At 39.2% G+C, this 23,594-nt stretch overlaps 1 protein-coding gene across 1 annotated transcript in view; it reads right to left on the reverse strand.

Annotated features, from left to right (window-relative positions):
* Window positions 1-23,594, reverse strand: part of LOC143784773 (protein mono-ADP-ribosyltransferase PARP14-like) — a 93,793-nt gene that overhangs the window by 25,844 nt on the left and 44,355 nt on the right. The window contains exons 9-10 of the mRNA XM_077273371.1: window positions 6,155-6,230; window positions 5,643-5,792 (exon numbers count right to left, since the gene is read on the reverse strand). Coding sequence (XP_077129486.1) covers window positions 5,643-5,792; window positions 6,155-6,230 — 226 coding nt within the window. The remainder of the gene's footprint in view (window positions 1-5,642; window positions 5,793-6,154; window positions 6,231-23,594) is intronic.

Below are 23,594 nucleotides of genomic sequence, written 5' to 3' on the forward strand. Positions count from 1 at the left end.
GGAGCAGAGGGCTATTATGTGTCCAGTATGGAGCTTACAGGAGCAGAGGGCTATTATGTGTCCAGTATGGAGCTTACAGCAGCAGGGGGCTATTATGTGTCCAGTATGGAGCTTACAGGAGCAGAGGGCTATTATGTGTCCAGTATGGAGCTTACAGGAGCAGAGGGCTATTATGTGTCCAGTATGGAGCTTACAGGAGCAGAGGGCTATTATGTGTCCAGTATGGGGCTTACAGGAGCAGAGGGCTATTATGTGTCCAGTATGGAGGTTACAGGAGCAGAGGGCTATTATGTGTCCAGTATGGAGCTTACAGCAGCAGAGGGCTATTATGTGTCCAGTATGGAGCTTACAGGAGCAGAGGGCTATTATGTGTCCAGTATGGAGGTTACAGGAGCAGAGGGCTATTATGTGTCCAGTATGGGGCTTACAGGAGCAGAGGGCTATTATGTGTCCAGTATGGGGCTTACAGGAGCAGAGGGCTATTATGTGTCCAGTATGGAGCTTACAGGAGCAGAGGGCTATTATGTGTCCAGTATGGAGCTTACAGCAGCAGGGGGCTATTATGTGTCCAGTATGGAGCTTACAGGAGCAGAGGGCTATTATGTGTCCAGTATGGAGCTTACAGGAGCAGAGGGCTATTATGTGTCCAGTATGGGGCTTACAGGAGCAGAGGGCTATTATGTGTCCAGTATGGAGGTTACAGGAGCAGAGGGCTATTATGTGTCCAGTATGGAGCTTACAGCAGCAGAGGGCTATTGTGTGTCCAGTATGGAGCTTACAGGAGCAGAGGGCTATTATGTGTCCAGTATGGAGGTTACAGGAGCAGAGGGCTATTATGTGTCCAGTATGGGGCTTACAGCAGCAGAGGGCTATTATGTGTCCACTATGGAGCTTACAGGAGCAGAGGGCTATTATGTGTCCACTATGGAGCTTACAGGAGCAGAGGGCTATTATGTGTCCAGTATGGAGCTTACAAGAGCAGAGGGCTATTATGTGTCCAGTATGAAGCTTACAGGAGCAGAGGGCTATTATGTGTCCAGTATGGAGCTTACAGGAGCAGAGGGCTATTATGTGTCCACTATGGGGCTTACAGCAGCAGAGGGCTATTATGTGTCCAGTATGGAGCTTACAGGAGCAGAGGGCTATTATGTGTCCAGTATGGAGCTTACAGGAGCAGAGGGCTATTATGTGTCCAGTATGGGGCTTACAGGAGCAGAGGGCTATTATGTGTCCAGTATGGGGCTTACAGGAGCAGAGGGCTATTATGTGTCCAGTATGGAGCTTACAGGAGCAGAGGGCTATTATGTGTCCAGTATGGGGCTTACAGGAGCAGAGGGCTATTATGTGTCCAGTATGGAGGTTACAGGAGCAGAGGGCTATTATATGTCCAGTATGGAGGTTACAGGAGCAGAGGGCTATTATGTGTCCAGTATGGAGCTTACAGCAGCAGGGGGCTATTATGTGTCCAGTATGGAGGTTACAGGAGCAGAGGGCTATTATGTGTCCTGTATGGGGCTTACAGGAGCAGAGGGCTATTATGTGTCCAGTATGGAGGTTACAGGAGCAGAGGGCTATTATGTGTCCAGTATGGAGCTTACAGGAGCAGAGGGCTATTATGTGTCCAGTATGGAGGTTACAGGAGCAGAGGGCTATTATGTGTCCAGTATGGGGCTTACAGCAGCAGAGGGCTATTATGTGTCCACTATGGAGCTTACAGGAGCAGAGGGCTATTATGTGTCCACTATGGAGCTTACAGGAGCAGAGGGCTATTATGTGTCCAGTATGGAGCTTACAGGAGCAGAGGGCTATTATGTGTCCACTATGGGGCTTACAGCAGCAGAGGGCTATTATGTGTCCAGTATGGAGCTTACAGGAGCAGAGGGCTATTATGTGTCCAGTATGGAGCTTACAGGAGCAGAGGGCTATTATGTGTCCAGTATGGGGCTTACAGGAGCAGAGGGCTATTATGTGTCCAGTATGGAGCTTACAGGAGCAGAGGGCTATTATGTGTCCAGTATGGAGGTTACAGGAGCAGAGGGCTATTATGTGTCCAGTATGGAGCTTACAGCAGCAGAGGGCTATTATGTGTCCAGTATGGAGCTTACAGGAGCAGGGGGCTATTATGTGTCCAGTATGGAGGTTACAGGAGCAGAGGGCTATTATGTGTCCAGTATGGAGCTTACAGGAGCAGAGGGCTATTATGTGTCCAGTATGGGGCTTACAGGAGCAGAGGGCTATTATGTGTCCAGTATGGGGCTTAGAGCAGCAGAGGGCTATTTTGTATCCAGTATGGAGGTTACAGGAGCAGAGGGCTATTATGTGTCCAGTATGGGGCTTACAGCAGCAGAGGGCTATTATGTGTCCAGTATGGAGCTTACAGGAGCAGAGGGCTATTATGTGTCCACTATGGAGCTTACAGGAGCAGAGGGCTATTATGTGTCCAGTATGGAGCTTACAGGAGCAGAGGGCTATTATGTGTCCAGTATGGAGCTTACAGGAGCAGAGGGCTATTATGTGTCCAGTATGGAGCTTACAGGAGCAGAGGGCTATTATGTGTCCTGTATGGGGCTTACAGGAGCAGAGGGCTATTATGTGTCCAGTATGGAGGTTACAGGAGCAGAGGGCTATTATGTGTCCAGTATGGAGCGTACAGCAGCAGAGGGCTATTATGTGTCCAGTATGGGGCTTACAGCAGCAGGGGGCTATTATGTGTCCAGTATGGGGCTTACAGGAGCAGAGGGCTATTATGTGTCCAGTATGGAGGTTACAGGAGCAGGGGGCTATTATGTGTCCAGTATGGAGCTTACAGGAGCAGGGGGCTATTATGTGTCCAGTATGGGGCTTACAGGAGCAGAGGGCTATTATGTGTCCAGTATGGAGGTTACAGGAGCAGAGGGCTATTATGTGTCCAGTATGGAGCTTACAGGAGCAGGGGGCTATTATGTGTCCAGTATGGAGGTTACAGGAGCAGAGGGCTATTATGTGTCCAGTATGGAGGTTACAGGAGCAGGGGGCTATTATGTGTCCAGTATGGAGCTTACAGGAGCAGAGGGCTATTATGTGTCCAGTATGGAGCTTACAGGAGCAGAGGGCTATTATGTGTCCAGTATGGAGGTTACAGGAGCAGAGGGCTATTATGTGTCCAGTATGGAGCTTACAGGAGCAGAGGGCTATTATGTGTCCAGTATGGGGCTTACAGGAGCAGAGGGCTATTATGTGTCCAGTATGGAGGTTACAGGAGCAGAGGGCTATTATGTGTCCAGTATGGAGCTTACAGGAGCAGGGGGCTATTATGTGTCCAGTATGGAGGTTACAGGAGCAGAGGGCTATTATGTGTCCAGTATGGAGCTTACAGGAGCAGGGGGCTATTATGTGTCCAGTATGGAGGTTACAGGAGCAGAGGGCTATTATGTGTCCAGTATGGAGCTTACAGGAGCAGAGGGCTATTATGTGTCCAGTATGGGGCTTACAGGAGCAGAGGGCTATTATGTGTCCAGTATGGAGGTTACAGGAGCAGAGGGCTATTATGTGTCCAGTATGGAGCTTACAGGAGCAGGGGGCTATTATGTGTCCAGTATGGAGGTTACAGGAGCAGAGGGCTATTATGTGTCCAGTATGGAGCTTACAGGAGCAGGGGGCTATTATGTGTCCAGTATGGAGGTTACAGGAGCAGAGGGCTATTATGTGTCCAGTATGGAGCTTACAGGAGCAGGGGGCTATTATGTGTCCAGTATGGAGCTTACAGGAGCAGAGGGCTATTATGTGTCCAGTATGGAGCTTACAGGAGCAGAGGGCTATTATGTGTCCAGTATGGGGCTTACAGGAGCAGAGGGCTATTATGTGTCCAGTATGGAGGTTACAGGAGCAGAGGGCTATTATGTGTCCAGTATGGGGCTTACAGGAGCAGAGGGCTATTATGTGTCCAGTATGGGGCTTACAGGAGCAGAGGGCTATTATGTGTCCAGTATGGGGCTTACAGGAGCACTGTATACGCCGTACGCACCACTCTCACACACTCACTTACGTGGTACCACCAGTGGAACACTGTTGCAGAGACACCGCTGCCATGATCAGCTGAATGATTCACAGAACGTCGCCATCTTTGTACAGGAAGGAGCGCATGCGCAGTTTTAATGTGACCGCCGCTGTCTGCACAAAGATGGCGGCGGTCTGATTCAGGCTGCCGTCACACTATCAGTATTTGGTCAGTATTTTACATCAGTATTTATAACCAGGAGTGGGTGATAAATACAGAAGTGGTGCAGATGTTTCCATTATACTTTTCCTCAGATTGTTCCTCTCCTGGTTTTGGTACAAATACTGATGTACAATACTGACCACATACTGACTGTGTGACGCCGGCCTTACTGTGAATTCCGCGCAGGTGCAGTGAATGATCCGGCTGATCCCGACGTGTCTGCAGGCAGAGGACGCCGCTCACATTAAAGGGGTTTTCCCACAAACGAAAGTTCATTCTAAAAATGTTCTGTGTCTGACCGTGTACAGAGCATACCACATCTCCTGGGCAGGGGAGGAAGCAAAAGACAATACTGACATTACAGCAGGAGATCACAGAGGATTCATTTTGTGAGGTAAAATATTTCACTAACTGTTTTTAAAAAATATTTTACCTCACAAAATGAATCCTCTGCGATCTCCTGCTGTAATGTCAGAATTATTTTTTGCTTCCTCCCCTGCCCAGGAGATGTGGTATGTTCGGTACACGGTCAGACACAGACAATTTTTAAAATGAACTTTTGTTCGTGGGAAAACCCCTTTAAAAAGCAAATATCAACACCAACATGGCTCCTCCTAAAAACTACCCCAATGACAATGAAAGAAGACAAAGGCTCAATGTCGAAGACAACAACAGGCGAATGAGACTCCAGAAGAGCAACAGCATCGCTGGGAAAAAAACAATGTATATAAGCGTAGGCGTCAAGCACATGAGTCCCCTGTATATAAGCGTAGGCGTCAAGCACATGAGTCCCCTGTATATAAGCGTAGGCGTCAAGCACATGAGTCCCCTGTATATAAATGTAGGCGTCAAGCACATGAGTCCCCTGTATATAAGCGTAGGCGTCAAGCACATGAGTCCCCTGTATATAAGCGTAGGCGTCAAGCACATGAGTCCCCTGTATATAAGTGTAGGCGTCAAGCACATGAGTCCCCTGTATATAAGTGTAGGCGTCAAGCACATGAGTCCCCTGTATATAAGTGTAGGCGTCAAGCACATGAGTCCCCTGTATATAAACGTAGGCGTCAAGCACATGAGTCCCCTGTATATAAGCGTAGGCGTCAAGCACATGAGTCCCCTGTATATAAGTGTAGGCGTCAAGCACATGAGTCCCCTGTATATAAGCGTAGGCGTCAAGCACATGAGTCCCCCCTGTATATAAGCGTAGGCGTCAAGCACATGAGTCCCCTGATGCAAAAGTCATTAGATTATCACAGGATGCCATTAGGCAACAACAGCGCCGCATGCCTGCCCCATCATGACATTACTGCCCTCCCGATGTGACAGCATCGGGCCTCCATCTATTTGCTTAATACTGAGATGGGGGCAGTTCCCAGAAGGTCCCGCTATACAGTGACATGCCCCAAGGTCTCTCTGATATTTTGGGAACATAATGAACGGTCACCTGAGTAGAGAGTAAAGCTGTGATTGGAGGAGTTGACGAGGACGTCGGCCCCTTCTTTGGTGATGTCTCCTGTCCTGATCTGGAAGGTCAGCGCCCCGATCCTCATCTCATGAACTCCCAAAGACGGATTTGTGACTGTTCCACAGAAAACTGCAAGACACAATGAGGTCGGGGAACATCTGCTGAAAATCCGCCACTTCCACAGTGATCATGTGTGGGGCGGTAATAAGGCAGAAGGTGGCGGCACTCCAGCAGTAGCCTGAGCCCGCGGGTCTGCCGTACATTGTCACCTGTCACTGAGCCAGGATCAGCCCCCGGGGAATCACTGACCCCCGGAGCTCACAGGACCAAGACCACTGGTCGGCAGCCGGCAATGGCTCCTGCAATACTGACATCAATGCTGCAGAGGAGAAAGTCTCCAGCAGAGACTGACGGCAAAAACTGGGAAGATGTGACTAGCACTGACGTTCCCCTAAAAGGTGGGAAAAAAATAATGATCCCCCAAAACTTACTGGAACCCGACTTATAGCTCTGCTTCTTGCCAGATGAGCCGCCATCCGTGGAACTCGCCAAACAATCAGTGAACGCCTGCAAGAGGAACACAGACACACGGATTTATATGGATTGTTACACCCACTAATGTACACAGGAGGCAGTATTATAGTAGTTATATTCTGTACATAGGGGCAGTATTATAGTAGTTATATTCTGTACATAGCAGGCAGTATTATAGTAGTTATATTCCTGTACATAGGAGGCAGTATTATAGTAGTTATATTCTTGTACATAGGGGCAGTATTATAGTAGTTATATTCTTGTACATAGGGGCAGTATTATAGTAGTTATATTCTTGTACATAGGAGCAGTATTATAGTAGTTATATTCTTGTACATAGGGGCAGTATTATAGTAGTTATTTTCTTGTACATAGGGGCAGTATTATAGTAGTTATATTCTTGTACATAGGAGCAGTATTATAGTAGTTATATTCTTGTATATAGGAGCAGTATTATAGTAGTTATATTCTTGTATATAGGAGCAGTATTATAGTAGTTATATCCTTGTACATAGGAGCAGTATTATAGTAGTTATATTCTTGTACATAGGAGCAGTATTATAGTAGTTATATTCTTGTATATAGGAGCAGTATTATAGTAGTTATATTCTGTACATAGCAGGCAGTATTATAGTAGTTATATTCCTGTACATAGGAGCAGTATTATAGTAGTTATATTCTTGTACATAGGGGCAGTATTATAGTAGTTATATTCTTGTACATAGGGGCAGTATTATAGTAGTTATATTCTGTACATAGCGGGCAGTATTATAGAAGTTATATTCTTGTATATAGGAGCAGTATTATAGTAGTTATATTCTGTACATAGCGGGCAGTATTATAGTAGTTATATTCTTGTATATAGGAGCAGTATTATAGTAGTTATATTCTTGTATATAGGGGCAGTATTATAGTAGTTATATTCTTGTATATAGGAGCAGTATTATAGTAGTTATATTCTTGTACATAGGGGCAGTATTATAGTAGTTATATTCTTGTACATAGGAGGCAGTATTATAGTAGTCATATTCTTGTACATAGGGGCAGTATTATAGTAGTTATATTCTTGTACATAGGGGCAGTATTATAGTAGTTATATTCTTGTACATAGGAGGCAGTATTATAGTAGTCATATTCTTGTACATAGGGGCAGTATTATAGTAGTTATATTCTTGTATATAGGGAGCAGTATTATAGTAGTTATATTCTGTACATGGGGCAGTATTATAGTAGTTATATTCTTGTACATAGGAGCAGTATTATAGTAGTTATAGTCTTGTACATAGGAGCAGTATTATAGTAGTTATATTCTTGTACATAGGGGCAGTATTATAGTAGTTATATTCTTGTACATAGGAGCAGTATTATAGTAGATATATTCTTGTACATAGGGGCAGTATTATAGTAGTTATATTCTTGTACATAGGAGCAGTATTATAGTAGTTATATTCTTGTACATAGGAGCAGTATTATAATAGTTATATTCTTGTACATAGGGGGCAGTATTATAGTAGTTATATTCTTGTACATAGGGGCAGTATTATAGTAGTTATATTCTTGTACATAGGAGCAGTATTATAGTAGTTATATTCTTGTACATAGGAGCAGTATTATAGTAGTTATATTCTTGTACATAGGGGGCAGTATTATAGTAGTTATATTCTTGTACATAGGAGCAGTATTATAGTAGTTATATTCTTGTACATAGGGGCAGTATTATAGTAGTTATATTCTTGTACATAGGAGCAGTATTATAGTATTTATATTCTTGTACATAGGGGACAGTATTATAGTAGTTATATTCTTGTACATAGGGGCAGTATTATAGTAGTTATATTCTTGTACATAGGAGCAGTATTATAGTAGTTATATTCTTGTATATAGGGAGCAGTATTATAGTAGTTATATTCTTGTACATAGGGGCAGTATTATAGTAGTTATATTCTTGTACATAGGGGCAGTATTATAGTAGTTATATTCTTGTACATAGGGGCAGTATTATAGTAGTTATATTCTTGTACATAGGGGCAGTATTATAGTAGTTATATTCTTGTACATAGGGGCAGTATTATAGTAGTTATATTCTTGTACATAGGAGCAGTATTATAGTAGTTATATTCTGTACATGGGGCAGTATTATAGTAGTTATATTCTGTATATAGCGGGCAGTATTATAGTAGTTATATTCCTGTACATAGGAGCAGTATTATAGTAGATATATTCTTGTACATAGGGGGGAGTATTATAGTAGTTATATTCTTGTACATAGGGCAGTATTATAGTAGTTATATTCTTGTACATAGGAGCAGTGTTATAGTAGTTATATTCCTGTACATAGGAGCAGTATTATAGTAGTTATATTCTTGTACATAGGAGCAATATTATAGTAGTTATATTCTTGTACATAGGGGGCAGTATTATAGTAGTTATATTCTTGTACATAGGAGCAATATTATAGTAGTTATATTCTTGTACATAGGAGCAGTAATATAGTAGTTATATTCTTGTACATAGGAGCAGTATTATAGTAGATATATTCTTGTACATAGGAGCAGTATTATAGTAGTTATATTCTTGTACATAGGGGGCAGTATTATAGTAGTTATAGTCTTGTACATAGGAGCAGTATTATAGTAGTTATATTCTTGTATATAGGACCAGTATTATAGTAGTTATATTCTTGTACATAGGAGCAGTATTATAGTAGATATATTCTTGTACATAGGGGCAGTATTATAGTAGTTATATTCTTGTACATAGGCGCAGTATTATAGTAGTTATATTGTTGTACATAGGAGCAGTATTATAGTAGTTATATTCTTGTACATAGGGGGCAGTATTATAGTAGTTATATTCTTGTACATAGGGCTAGTATTATAGTAGTTATATTCTTGTACATAGGAGCAGTATTATAGTAGTTATATTCTTGTACATAGGAGCAGTATTATAGTAGTTATATTCATGTACATAGGAGAAGTATTATAGTAGTTATATTCTTGTACATAGGAGCAGTATTATAGTAGTTATATTCTTGTACATAGGGGCAGTATTATAGTAGTTATATTCTTGTACATAGGAGCAGTATTATAGTAGTTATATTCATGTACATAGGAGAAGTATTATAGTAGTTATATTCTTGTACATAGGGGGCAGTATTATAGTAGTTATATTCCTGTACATAGGAGCAGTATTATAGTAGTTATATTCTTGTACATATGAGCAGTATTATAGTAGTTATATTCTTGTACATAGGAGCAGTATTATAGTAGTTATATTCTTATACATAGGAGCAGTATTATAGTAGTTATATTCATGTACATAGGAGAAGTATTATAGTAGTTATATTCTTGTACATAGGAGCAGTATTATAGTAGTTATATTCTTGTACATAGGAGCAGTATTATAGTAGTTATATTCTTGTACATAGGGGCAGTATTATAGTAGTTATATTCTTGTACATAGGGCTAGTATTATAGTAGTTATATTCTTGTACATAGGAGCAGTATTATAGTAGTTATATTCTTGTACATAGGAGCAGTATTATAGTAGTTATATTCATGTACATAGGAGAAGTATTATAGTAGTTATATTCTTGTACATAGGAGCAGTATTATAGTAGTTATATTCTTGTACATAGGGCTAGTATTATAGTAGTTATATTCTTACACATAGGAGCAGTATTATAGTAGTTATATTCATGTACATAGGAGAAGTATTATAGTAGTTATATTCTTGTACATAGGAGCAGTATTATAGTAGTTATATTCATGTACATAGGAGAAGTATTATAGTAGTTATATTCTTGTACATAGGGAGCAGTATTATAGTAGTTATATTCTTGTACATAGGAGCAGTATTATAGTAGTTATATTCTTGTACATAGGAGCAGTATTATAGTAGTTATATTCTTGTACATGGGGCAGTATTATAGTAGTTATATTCTTGTACATAGGGGCAGTATTATAGTAGTTATACTCTTGTATATAGGAGCAGTATTATAGTAGTTATATTATTGTACATAGGGGGCAGTATTATAGTAGTTATATTCTTGTACATAGGAGCGGTATTATAGTAGTTATATTCTTGTACATAGGAGCAGTATTATAGTAGTTATATTCTTGTACATGGAGCAGTATTATAGTAGTTATATTCTTGTACATAGGGGTAGTATTATAGTAATTATATTCTTGTACATGGGGCAGTATTATAGTAGTTATATTCTTGTACATAGGAGCAGTATTATAGTAGTTATATTCTTGTACATAGGAGCAGTATTATAGTAGTTATATTCTTGTACAGAGGGGCAGTATTATAGTAGTTATATTCTTGTACATAGGAGCAGTATTATAGTAGTTATATTCTTGTACATAGGGGCAGTATTATAGTAGTTATATTCTTGTACATAGGAGCAGTATTATAGTAGTTATATTCTTGTACATAGGGGCAGTATTATAGTAGTTATATTCTTGTACATAGGAGCAGTATTATAGTAGTTATATTCTTGTACATAGGGGTAGTATTATAGTAATTATATTCTTGTACATAGGGAGCAGTATTATAGTAGTTATATTCTTGTACATAGGGGCAGTATAATAGTAGTTATATTCTTGTACATAGGGGGCAGTATTATAGTAGTTATATTCTTGTACATAGGAGCAGTATTATAGTAGTTATATTCTTGTACATAGGGGTAGTATTATAGTAGTTATATTCTTGTACATAGGAGCAGTATTATAGTAGTTATATTCTTGTACATAGGAGCAGTATTATAGTAGTTATATTCTTGTACAGAGGGGCAGTATTATAGTAGTTATATTCTTGTACATAGGAGCAGTATTATAGTAGTTATATTCTTGTACATAGGGGCAGTATTATAGTAGTTATATTCTTGTACATAGGAGCAGTATTATAGTAGTTATATTCTTGTACATAGGGGCAGTATTATAGTAGTTATATTCTTGTACATAGGAGCAGTATTATAGTAGTTATATTCTTGTACATAGGGGTAGTATTATAGTAATTATATTCTTGTACATAGGGAGCAGTATTATAGTAGTTATATTCTTGTACATAGGGGCAGTATAATAGTAGTTATATTCTTGTACATAGGGGGCAGTATTATAGTAGTTATATTCTTGTACATAGGAGCAGTACTATAGTAGTTATATTCTTGTACATAGGGGTAGTATTATAGTAGTTATATTCTTGTACATGGGAGCAGTATTATAGTAGTTATATTCTTGTACATAGGGGTAGTATTATAGTAATTATATTCTTGTACATAGGGGCAGTATTATTGTAGTTATATTCTTGTATATAGGAGCAGTATTATAGTAGTTATATTCTTGTACATAGGGGTAGTATTATAGTAATTATATTCTTGTACATAGGGGCAGTATTATTGTAGTTATATTCTTGTACATGGAGCAGTATTATAGTAGTTATATTCTTGTACATAGGGGTAGTATTATTGTAGTTATATTCTTGTATATAGGAGCAGTATTATAGTAGTTATATTCTTGTACATAGGGGCAGTATTATTGTAGTTATATTCTTGTATATAGGAGCAGTATTATAGTAGTTATATTCTTGTACATAGGGGTAGTATTATAGTAATTATATTCTTGTACATAGGGGCAGTATTATTGTAGTTATATTCTTGTACATGGAGCAGTATTATAGTAGTTATATTCTTGTACATAGGGGCAGTATTATAGTAGTTATATTCTTGTATATAGGGAGCAGTATTATAGTAGTTATATTCTTGTACATAGGGGCAGTATAATAGTAGTTATATTCTTGCATATAGGGGACAGTATTATAGTAGTTATATTCTTGTACATAGGAGCAGTATTATAGTAGTTATATTCTTGTACATAGGGAGCAGTATTATAGTAGTTATATTCTTGTACATAGGGGCAGTATTATAGTAGTTATATTCTTGTACATAGAGGGCAGTATTATAGTAGTTATATTCTTGTACATAGGAGCAGTATTATAGTAGATATATTCTCGTATATAGTGGACAGTATTATAGTAGTTATATTCTTGTACACAGGAGCAGTATTATAGTAGTTATATTCTTGTACATAGGAGCAGTATTATAGTAGTTATATTCTTGTACATAGGAGCAGTATTATAGTAGTTATATTCTTGTACATAGGGAGCAGTATTATAGTAGTTATATTCTTGTACATAGGAGCAGTATTATAGTAGTTATATTCTTGTACATAGGGAGCAGTATTATAGTAGTTATATTCTTGTACATAGGAGCGGTATTATAGTAGTTATATTCTTGTACATAGGAGCGGTATTATAGTAGTTATATTCTTGTACATAGGAGCAGTATTATAGTAGTTATATTCTTGTACATAGGGAGCAGTATTATAGTAGTTATATTCTTGTACATAGGAGCGGTATTATAGTAGTTATATTCTTGTACATAGGAGCGGTATTATAGTAGTTATATTCTTGTACATAGGGGTAGTATTATAGTAGTTATTGTTGTGAATTTGGATTCTGGGCTCCCCCGGTGGCTACTGGTGGAATTGAACTGGTGTCTTCATCTTCTCTGTTCACCTGTTCCCATCAAGATGTGGGAGTCGCTATATAACCTTACTGCTTTGTTAGTTGCTTGCCGGTCAACAATGTTATCAGAAGCCTCTCTGTGCTTGTTCCTGCTCCTAGACAACTACTAGATAAGTTGGACTCTTGTCCATGTTTGTTTTTGCATTTTTGTTCCAGTTCACAGCTGTAGTTTCGTTTCTGTGTCTGGAAAGCTCTTGTGAACAGGAATTGCCACTCTGGTGTTATGAGTTAATGCCAGAGTTTTAAAGTAATTTCTGGATGGTGTTTTGATAGGGTTTTTAGCTGACCATGAAAGTGTTCTTTCTGTCTTCTGCTATGTAGTAAGTGGACCTCAAATTTGCTAAACCTATTTTCATACTACGTTTTGTTATTTCATCTTAATTCACCGCCAATACATGTGGGGGGCCTCTGTCTCCTTTCGGGGTATTTCTCTAGAGGTGAGCTAGGACTTATTTTCCTCTGCTAGCATTATTTAGTCCTCCGGCTGGTGCTGGGCATCTAGAATCAACGTAGGCATGCTACCCGGCCACTGCTAGTTGTGTGTTAGGTTTAGTTCATGGTCAGCTCAGTTCCCATCTTCCAAGAGCTAGTTCCTATATATGCTGATGCTATGTTCTCTTGCCATTGAGATCATGACAAGTTATATTCTTGTACATAGGGAGCAGTATTATAGTAGTTATATTCTTGTACATAGGAGCGGTATTATAGTAGTTATATTCTTGTACATAGGGGTAGTATTATAGTAATTATATTCTTGTACATAGGGGCAGTATTATTGTAGTTATATTCTTGTACATAGTGGCAGTATTATAGTAGATATATTCTTGTACATAGGGAGCAGTATTATAGTAGTTATATTCTTGTACATAGGAGCGGTATTATAGTAGTTATATTCTTGTACATAGGGGTAGTATTATAGTAGTTATATTCTTGTACATAGGAGCGGTATTATAGTAGTTATATTCTTGTACATAGGGGTAGTATTATAGTAGTTATATTCTTGTACATAGGGAGCAGTATTATAGTAGTTATATTCTTGTACATAGGAGCGGTATTATAGTAGTTATATTCTTGTACATAGGGGTAGTATTATAGTAATTATATTCTTGTACATAGGGGCAGTATTATTGTAGTTATGGTTATGGTATGTTCATCCAGATCTCCTATGAAGCGCACATAATACATCACCCAGCTTTGCGCATAGACTTTCCCCTGCTCCTAGCATTGTGATGGTATGTTCATCCAGATCTCCTATGAAGCGCACATAATACATCACCCAGCTTTGCGCATAGACTTTCCCCTGCTCCTAGCATTGTGATGGTATGTTCATCCAGATCTCCTATGAAGCGCACATAATACATCACCCAGCTTTGCGCATAGACTTTCCCCTGCTCCTAGCATTGTGATGGTATGCCTTTCAGCTAACCCCCAACTTACCCTGTGATATTTATGACCTTGTTTACTTAGTCTTGATTGTATGCATCTGGTCGACCCTTAATTCTCTGACCAAGATGAGCAGAGACCACTCCTCTCTGCTCCACACCTGACCGCACTTAGTTTTCCATATATTGCATAGCACAAGTCTGCAGGACTTTAGTCTGCAGTGTGATTTCTAGAAGTGTGTTCTAAAAGTGTGGATTACATTAGAATTAAAACCTGAATTGAACCTGAAGGGAACTGGCCTGTCACTGCAAACAATGTTTCTGTTTGTTGTCACTTTTACCCCTATAATCTTTCACTTTCTGCAACCTCCCCCAATCCCCACACCAAGTAAGGAACTGTTCATCTCCTCTTCAATCCTCCCCATCCATCTCACCTCCTCCTCAGAACTGTTCCTTAACATACAATCCTCTGTCTCAAAGCACAGGCAGCCCCCTCACGCTCTCTCCTGCTCCCACCTGCTAACACTATCTCTGCTCCTTCTCACTGCTGGTGATATCTCTCCAAATCCTGGTCCTCCTCACCATATTCCCACAGTCATTTCTACCTCCCATCCACGCTCCATCACAAACTTCCGTAACCTCTCTAACCTTATACCCATTCGCCCAGCCCCCGCTTCCCCAGTCCCACTAACAGGAGCTCTGTGGAACGCTCGCTCTGTCTGTAACAAGCTTTCCTACATCCATGATCTTTTTGTTACTACCAAACTTTCCTTCCTCGCTATCACCAAAACCTGGCTCACCCCTTCTGACACAGCCTCCCCTGCTGCACTCTCTTACGGTGGCTTCCACCTTTCTCACACACCCCGCCCCAGCAGCAAGCATGGTGAAGGAGTTGGTTTTCTCCTGTCAGATAACTGCTCCTTCACCCCAATCCCACTGCCACCCTCTGTTACCCTCCCTTCCTTTGAGGTGCACTCTGTGCGCATCTACTCCCCCTCCAACCTCCAACTGGCTGTCATTTACCGCCCCCCAGGGCCAGCCACCACCTTCTTTGACCACTTCACCACCTGGCTACTTCATTTCCTTTCTGCGGACATCCCCACTATCATCATGGGCGATTTCAACATACCCATTGACACTTCCCTCTCAGCTGCCACTAAACTTCTATCTCTCTCTTCCTCCTTCGGCCTCACTCAATGGTCTTCTACAGCCACTCACAAAGATGGTCACACACTGGACCTCATCTTCACCCGCCTCTGCTCCCTATCTAACCTCTCTAACTCGCCTCTTCCTCTCTCTGACCACAACCTTCTCACATTCTCATCTCTCTCCACTCCATGTCTAGAGTCCCCACCCCACAAACTTTCACACCCTCGCAGAAATCTTAAACATCTTGACCTACATTCATTCTCTGAATCCCTCCTCCCTCTCACAGACATAATTTCCATACACAATGCGGATGACGCTGCCGCTCTATATAACAACACAATAGCTGTAGCTTTGGAATCTGCTGCCCCACTTACACATACCAAAGCTCGCAAAATCAACTGACAGCCCTGGCACACCAGCCTGACCAAAGAACTGAGGCGAGCTTCCAGGGCTGCTGAGCGCAGATGGAAAAGATCCCACTCCAACGACCACTTAATCGCATTCAAACAGTCCCTCACTACTTTCAAGTCCGCACTCGCCACAGCTAAACAAACCTACTTCTCATCTCTCATATCCTCCCTGTCTCACAACCCTAAACAGTTATTCAACACCTTCAATTCTCTCCTCCGTCCCCCAGCACCTCCTCCCTCCTCACTTATCTCTGCTGAAGACTTTGCCTCATTCTTCAAGCAGAAGATTGATAACATCAGAGACAGTTTTGGTCAACAAGCCCCAGAGCCCTTCCTCCCAACTTCCCTACCCTCCACCTCCAAAACCAACTACTCCACCATTACAGAAGATCAACTCGCCACTCTACTCTCAAGATCGCATCTCACCACCTGTGCACTTGACCCGCTCCCAACCCACCTCATCCCAAACCTCACCACAATCTTCATCCCAACCCTAACCCATCTCTTCAACCTATCACTAACAAATGGTGTTTTCCCCTCAAGCTTTAAACATGCCTCCATCACACCTATCCTCAAAAAGCCCTCTCTTGACCCATCCTCTGTATCTAGCTATCGCCCTATATCACTTCTCCCCTATGCCTCATAACTACTGGAACAACACGTCTACCTTGAACTGTCCTCCCATCTCTCTTCTTGCTCCCTCTTTGACTGCTTACAATCTGGCTTCCGGCCACACCATTCCACCGAAACTGCCCTAACTAAGGTCACCACTGACCTTTTAACCGCCAAGAGCAAGCGACACTACTCTGTTCTCCTCCTCCTCGACCTGTCGGCTGCCTTTGACACAGTGGACCATTCCCTATTATTACAGACCCTCTCATCCCTTGGCATCACAGACTTGGCCCTATCCTGGATCTCATCATACCTAACAGACCGGACATTCAGCGTCTCCCACTCACACACCACCTCCTCACCTCGCCCCCTCTCTGTCGGAGTCCCACAAGGTTCAGTCCTTGGGCCCCTGCTCTTCTCCATTTACACCTTTGGCCTGGGACAGCTCATAGAATCTCATGGCTTTCAGTATCACCTCTATGCTGATGACACACAGATCTACATCTCTGGACCAGATATCACCTCCCTACTAACCAGAATCCCTCAATGTCTGTCCACTATTTCATCCTTCTTCTCCGCTAAATTTCTGAAACTTAACATGGACAAAACAGAATTCATCATCTTTCCCCCATCTCACGTGACCCCCCCAACGAACCTATCCATTACAGTAAATGGCTGCCCACTCTCCCCAGTCCCACAAGCTAGCTGCCTCGGGGTAATCATTGATGCTGATCTCTCCTTCAAACCACATATCCAAGCCCTTTCCACTTCCTGCCGACTTCAACTCAAAAATATTGCACGAATCCGTTCATTCCTCAACCAAGAATCTGCAAAAACCCTAGTCCATGCCCTCATCATCTCTCGCCTTGACTACTGCAACCTCCTGCTCTGTGGCCTCCCCTCAAACACTCTCGCACCCCTCCAATCTATTCTAAACTCTGCTGCCCGACTAATCCACCTGTCCCCCCGCTATTCTCCGGCCTCTCCCCTCTGTCAATCCCTTCACTGGCTCCCCATTGCCCAGAGACTCCAGTACAAAACCCTAACCATGACGTACAAAGCCATCCACAACCTGTCTCCTCCTTACATCTGTGACCTCATCTCCCGGTACTTTCCTACACGCAACCTCCGATCCTCACAAGATCTCCTTCTCTACTCCCCTCTTATCTCCTCTTCCCACAATCGTATACAAGATTTCTCTCGCGTATCCCCCCTACTCTGGAACCCTCTACCACAACACATCAGACTCTCGCCCACCATCGAAACCTTCAAAAAGAATCTGAAGACCCACCTCTTCCGACAAGCCTACAACCTGCAGTAACCACCGATCAACCAACCGCTGCACGATCAGCTCTATCCTCACCTACTGTATTCTCACCCATCCCTTGTAGATTGTGAGCCCTCGCGGGCAGGGTCCTCACTCCTCCTGTACCAGTTATGACTTGTATTGTTCAAGATTATTGTACTTGTTTTTATTATGTATACCCCTCCTCACTTGTAAAGCGCCATGGAATAAATGGCGCTATAACAATAAATAATAATAATAATAATAATAATAATAATAATAGTTATATTCTTGTACATAGGAGCAGTATTATAGTAGTTATATTCTTGTACATAGGGGTAGTATTATAGTAATTATATTCTTGTACATAGGAGCAGTATTATAGTAGTTATATTCTTGTATATAGGGAGCAGTATTATAGTAGTTATATTCTTGTACATAGGGGCAGTATAATAGTAGTTATATTCTTGCATATAGGGGACAGTATTATAGTAGTTATATTCTTGTACATAGGAGCAGTATTATATTAGTTATATTCTTGTACATAGGAGCAGTATTATAGTAGTTATATTCTTGTACATAGGGAGCAGTATTATAGTAGTTATATTCTTGTACATAGGGGCAGTATTATAGTAGTTATATTCTCGTACATAGGAGCAGTATTATAGTAGATATATTCTCGTATATAGTGGACAGTATTATAGTAGTTATATTCTTGTACATAGGAGCAGTATTATAGTAGTTATATTCTTGTACATAGGAGCAGTATTATAGTAGTTATATTCTTGTACATAGGAGCAGTATTATAGTAGATACATTCTTGTACATAGGAGCAGTATTATAGTAGTTATATTCTTGTACATATGAGCAGTATTATAGTAGTTATATTCTTGTACATGGGGCAGTATTATAGTAGTTATATTCTTGTACATAGGGAGCAGTATTATAGTAGTTATATTCTTGTACATAGGGGCAGTATAATAGTAGTTATATTCTTGAACATAGGGGGCAGTATTATAGTAGTTATATTCTTGTACATAGGAGCAGTATTATAGTAGTTATATTCTTGTACATAGGGGTAGTATTATAGTAATTATATTCTTGTACATAGGGGCAGTATTATAGTACTTATATTCTTGTACATAGGAGCAGTATTATAATAGTTATATTCTTGTACATAGGGGCAGTATTATAGTAGTTATATTCTTGTACATAGGGGCAGTATTATAGTAGTTACATTCTTGTATATAGGAGCAGTATTATAGTAGTTATATTCTTGTACATAGGGGTAGTATTATAGTAATTATATTCTTGTACATAGGGGCAGTATTATTGTAGTTATATTCTTGTATATAGGAGCAGTATTATAGTAGTTATGTTCTTGTACATAGGAGCAGTATTATAGTAGTTATATTCTTGTACATAGGGGCAGTATTATAGTAGTTATATTCTTGTACATAGGGGTAGTATTATAGTAATTATATTCTTGTACATAGGGGCAGTATTATTGTAGTTATATTCTTGTATATAGGAGCAGTATTATAGTAGTTATGTTCTTGTACATAGGGGCAGTATTATAGTAGTTATATTCTTGTATATAGGGAGCAGTATTATAGTAGTTATATTCTTGTACATAGGGGCAGTATAATAGTAGTTATATTCTTGCATATAGGGGACAGTATTATAGTAGTTATATTCTTGTACATAGGAGCAGTATTATAGTAGTTATATTCTTGTACATAGGGAGCAGTATTATAGTAGTTATATTCTTGTACATAGGGGCAGTATTATAGTAGTTATATTCTTGTACATAGAGGGCAGTATTATAGTAGTTATATTCTTGTACATAGGAGCAGTATTATAGTAGATATATTCTCGTATATAGTGGACAGTATTATAGTAGTTATATTCTTGTACACAGGAGCAGTATTATAGTAGTTATATTCTTGTACATAGGAGCAGTATTATAGTAGTTATATTCTTGTACATATGGGCAGTATTATAGCAGTTATATTCTTGTACATAGGAGCAGTATTATAGTAGTTATATTCTTGTACATATGGGCAGTATTATAGTAGTTATATTCTTGTACATAGGAGCAGTATTATAGTAGTTATATTCTTGTACATAGGAGCAGTATTATAGTAGTTATATTCTTGTACATAGGAGCAGTATTATAGTAGTTATATTCTTGTACATAGGGGCAGTATTATAGTAGTTATATTCTTGTACATAGAGGCAGTATTATAGTAGTTATATTCTTGTACATAGGGAGCAGTATTATAGTAGTTATATTCTTGTACATAGGAGCAGTATTATAGTAGTTATATTCTTGTACATAGGGAGCAGTATTATAGTAGTTATATTCTTGTACTTAGGAGCAGTATTATAGTAGTTATATTCTTGTACATAGGAGCAGTATTATAGTAGTTATATTCTTGTACTTAGGAGCAGTATTATAGTAGTTATATTCTTGTACATAGGAGCAGTATTATAGTAGTTATATTCTTGTACTTAGGAGCAGTATTATAGTAGATATATTCTTGTACATAGGGGCAGTATTATAGTAGTTATATTCTTGTACATAGGAGTAGTATTATAGTAGTTATATTCTTGTACATAGGGGCAGTATTATAGTAGTTGTATTCTTGTATATAGGGGCAGTATTATAGTAGTTATATTCTAGTACATAGGGGCAGTATTATAGTAGTTATATTCTTGTACATAGAAGCAGTATTATAGTAGTTATATTCTTGTACATAGGAGCAGTATTATAGTAGTTATATTCTTGTACATAGGGGCAGTATTATAGTAGTTATATTCTTGTACATAGGTGGCAGTATTATAGTAGTTATATTCTTGTACACAGGAGCAGTATTATAGTAGTTATATTCTTGTACATAGGGGGCAGTATTATAGTAGTTATATTCTTGTACATAGGAGCAGTATTATAGTAGTTATATTCTTGTACATAGGAGCAGTATTATAGTAGTTATATTCTTGTACACAGGAGCAGTATTATAGTAGTTATATTCTTGTACATAGGAGCAGTATTATAGTAGTTATATTCTTGTACATAGGGGGCAGTATTATAGTAGTTATATTCTTGTACATAGGAGCAGTATTATAGTAGTTATATTCTTGTACATAGGAGCAGTATTATAGTAGTTATATTCTTGTACATAGGAGCAGTATTATAGTAGTTATATTCTTGTACACAGGAGCAGTATTATAGTAGTTATATTCTTGTACATAGGGGGCAGTATTATAGTAGTTATATTCTTGTACATAGCAGTATTATAGTGGTTATATTCTTGTACATAGGGGCAGTATTATAGTAGTTATATTCTTGTACATAGGAGCAGTATTATAGTAGTTATATTCTTGTACATAAGAGCAGTATTATAGTAGTTATATTCTTGTACATAGGAGCAGTATTATAGTAGTTATATTCTTGTACATAGGGGCAGTATTATAGTAGTTATATTCTTGTACACAGGAGCAGTATTATAGTAGTTATATTCTTGTACATAGGGGGCAGTATTATAGTAGTTATATTCTTGTACATAGGAGCAGTATTATAGTAGTTATATTCTTGTACATAGGAGCAGTATTATAGTAGTTATATTCTTGTACATAAGAGCAGTATTATAGTAGTTATATTCTTGTACATAGGAGCAGTATTATAGTAGTTATATTCTTGTACATAGGGGCAGTATTATAGTAGTTATATTCTTGTACACAGGAGCAGTATTATAGTAGTTATATTCTTGTACACAGGAGCAGTATTATAGTAGTTATATTCTTGTACATAGGGCAGTATTATAGTAGTTATATTCTTGTACATAGGGCAGTATTATAGTAGTTATATTCTTGTACATAGGAGCAGTATTATAGTAGTTATATTCTTGTACATAGGAGCAGTATTATAGTAGATATATTCTTGTACATAGGGCAGTATTATAGTAGTTATATTCTTGTACATAGGAGCAGTATTATAGTAGTTATATTCTTGTACATAGGAGCAGTATTATAGTAGATATATTCTTGTACATAGGGCAGTATTATAGTAGTTATATTCTTGTACATAGGGCAGTATTATAGTAGTTATATTCTTGTACATAGGAGCAGTATTATAGTAGTTATATTCTTGTACACAGGAGCAGTATTATAGTAGTTATATTCTTGTACATAGGAGCAGTATTATAGTAGTTATATTCTTGTACACAGGAGCAGTATTATAGTAGTTATATTCTTGTACATAGGGGGCAGTATTATAGTAGTTATATTCTTGTACATAGGAGCAGTATTATAGTAGTTATATTCTTGTACATAGGAGCAGTATTATAGTAGTTATATTCTTGTACACAGGAGCAGTATTATAGTAGTTATATTCTTGTACATAGGGGGCAGTATTATAGTAGTTATATTCTTGTACATAGGGGCAGTATTATAGTAGTTATATTCTTGTACATAGGAGCAGTATTATAGTAGTTATATTCTTGTACATAGGAGCAGTATTATAGTAGTTATCTTCTTGCACATAGGGGAAGTATTATAGTAGTTATATTCTTGTACATAGGAGCAGTATTATAGTAGTTATATTCTTGTACATAGGGGCAGTATTATAGTAGTTATATTCTTGTACATAGGGGCAGTATTATAGTAGTTATATTCTTGTACATAGGTGGCAGTATTATAGTAGTTATATTCCTGTCTCCTGCTTTGGTGTTTTGTCGGCTGCCTGAATGCCCCTCTCTTAGCGCATGTAGTGTGATGCTATAATTACTCATTCCCTGCTTGTGCTCTGCTGTTCTCTTGCTTGCTGAACTCTGGGTGAATTGCTGCCCAGCCTGTGAGACACAATCCGTGCACAGACAGAGCAGTGGAGAGGAGACATGTGACCTCCCGAATATCAAGGAGAGGAGTGCGATCTCTGCCTTCAGTCTTCTGGATACTCATCACTGTTGACATCAGTGTCAGATGTTTGGTGATGGCAGTGGAGCATTACCTGTGGCCTTACCGTAAGTGTTACTGGAAGCCTTAGGCTATGTACACACTATGCGTTTTTGATGCGTTTTTTTTCTGCTTGGAAATGGACCAAAAACACAATGGAGTCCTAATGTAAGCTCATTCTATGACAATCCTGAAGTATATAATACAAAAGACCAGCCGCACATTACTATAATAGTCACCAATATACTGACTCAAACATGATATTTGCAAAAATAGGAGAACATGAGTCTCCATATATTAAAAACAATATTATTTATTAATAGCAATAACATGATAGAAAAATAAATACAATTTTAATTAAATATTACATTCATATGGATGAAAAATACATGAAGACTCATATTTTCCTATTTTAGCGACAATCCTGAAGTGTTGTGCACATGATCAGTAAATTTTGTGTATATTTGCAGTGCGTTTTTTTTCCGCATCATGTCAATTCTTTTTGCGTTTCGGCACCCATTGACTTCAGGCAAAAACGCAGGTATAAAAAGGTTTACGGATTTGCTGAGTTTTTGTTTTGCGTTTTACCACCTTCCTATGGTGTTTCCCAGGCTGTCATCTGTGTGACAGTGTGGGGAAACATCGGCACGGCGGTCCATATTGGCGGTAAAGCAACTGTCAGTAAGACCGTCGGTCAGAGCACTGCGGGGTCGTGCTGATAGATGTCAGCGTGACCCCGCAGCTGTGACTGATCCGCAGGCATGGGATGATGAGACTACTGCTTCCATCAGGTTACGTCTGCTGTCAATGATAACAGCAGGTGCCGCTGATGGGAGACATAGTCTCATCTGCCGGCGCCTGTGCTCACAATTAAAAAAAAGAAAAGGAAAATTGCATACATATTCAAATAAAAATAAAAAAACATTCTACTTCCCCAATGCCCAATCCCCGACACCCTCATCTTAGAAATAATGTAAAATAAACTGAGCTGCTGTGAGAGAGTTCACCGGAGTTC

The sequence above is a fragment of the Ranitomeya variabilis genome, chromosome 7, assembly GCF_051348905.1.
Source record: "Ranitomeya variabilis isolate aRanVar5 chromosome 7, aRanVar5.hap1, whole genome shotgun sequence".
NCBI lineage: Eukaryota > Metazoa > Chordata > Amphibia > Anura > Dendrobatidae > Ranitomeya > Ranitomeya variabilis.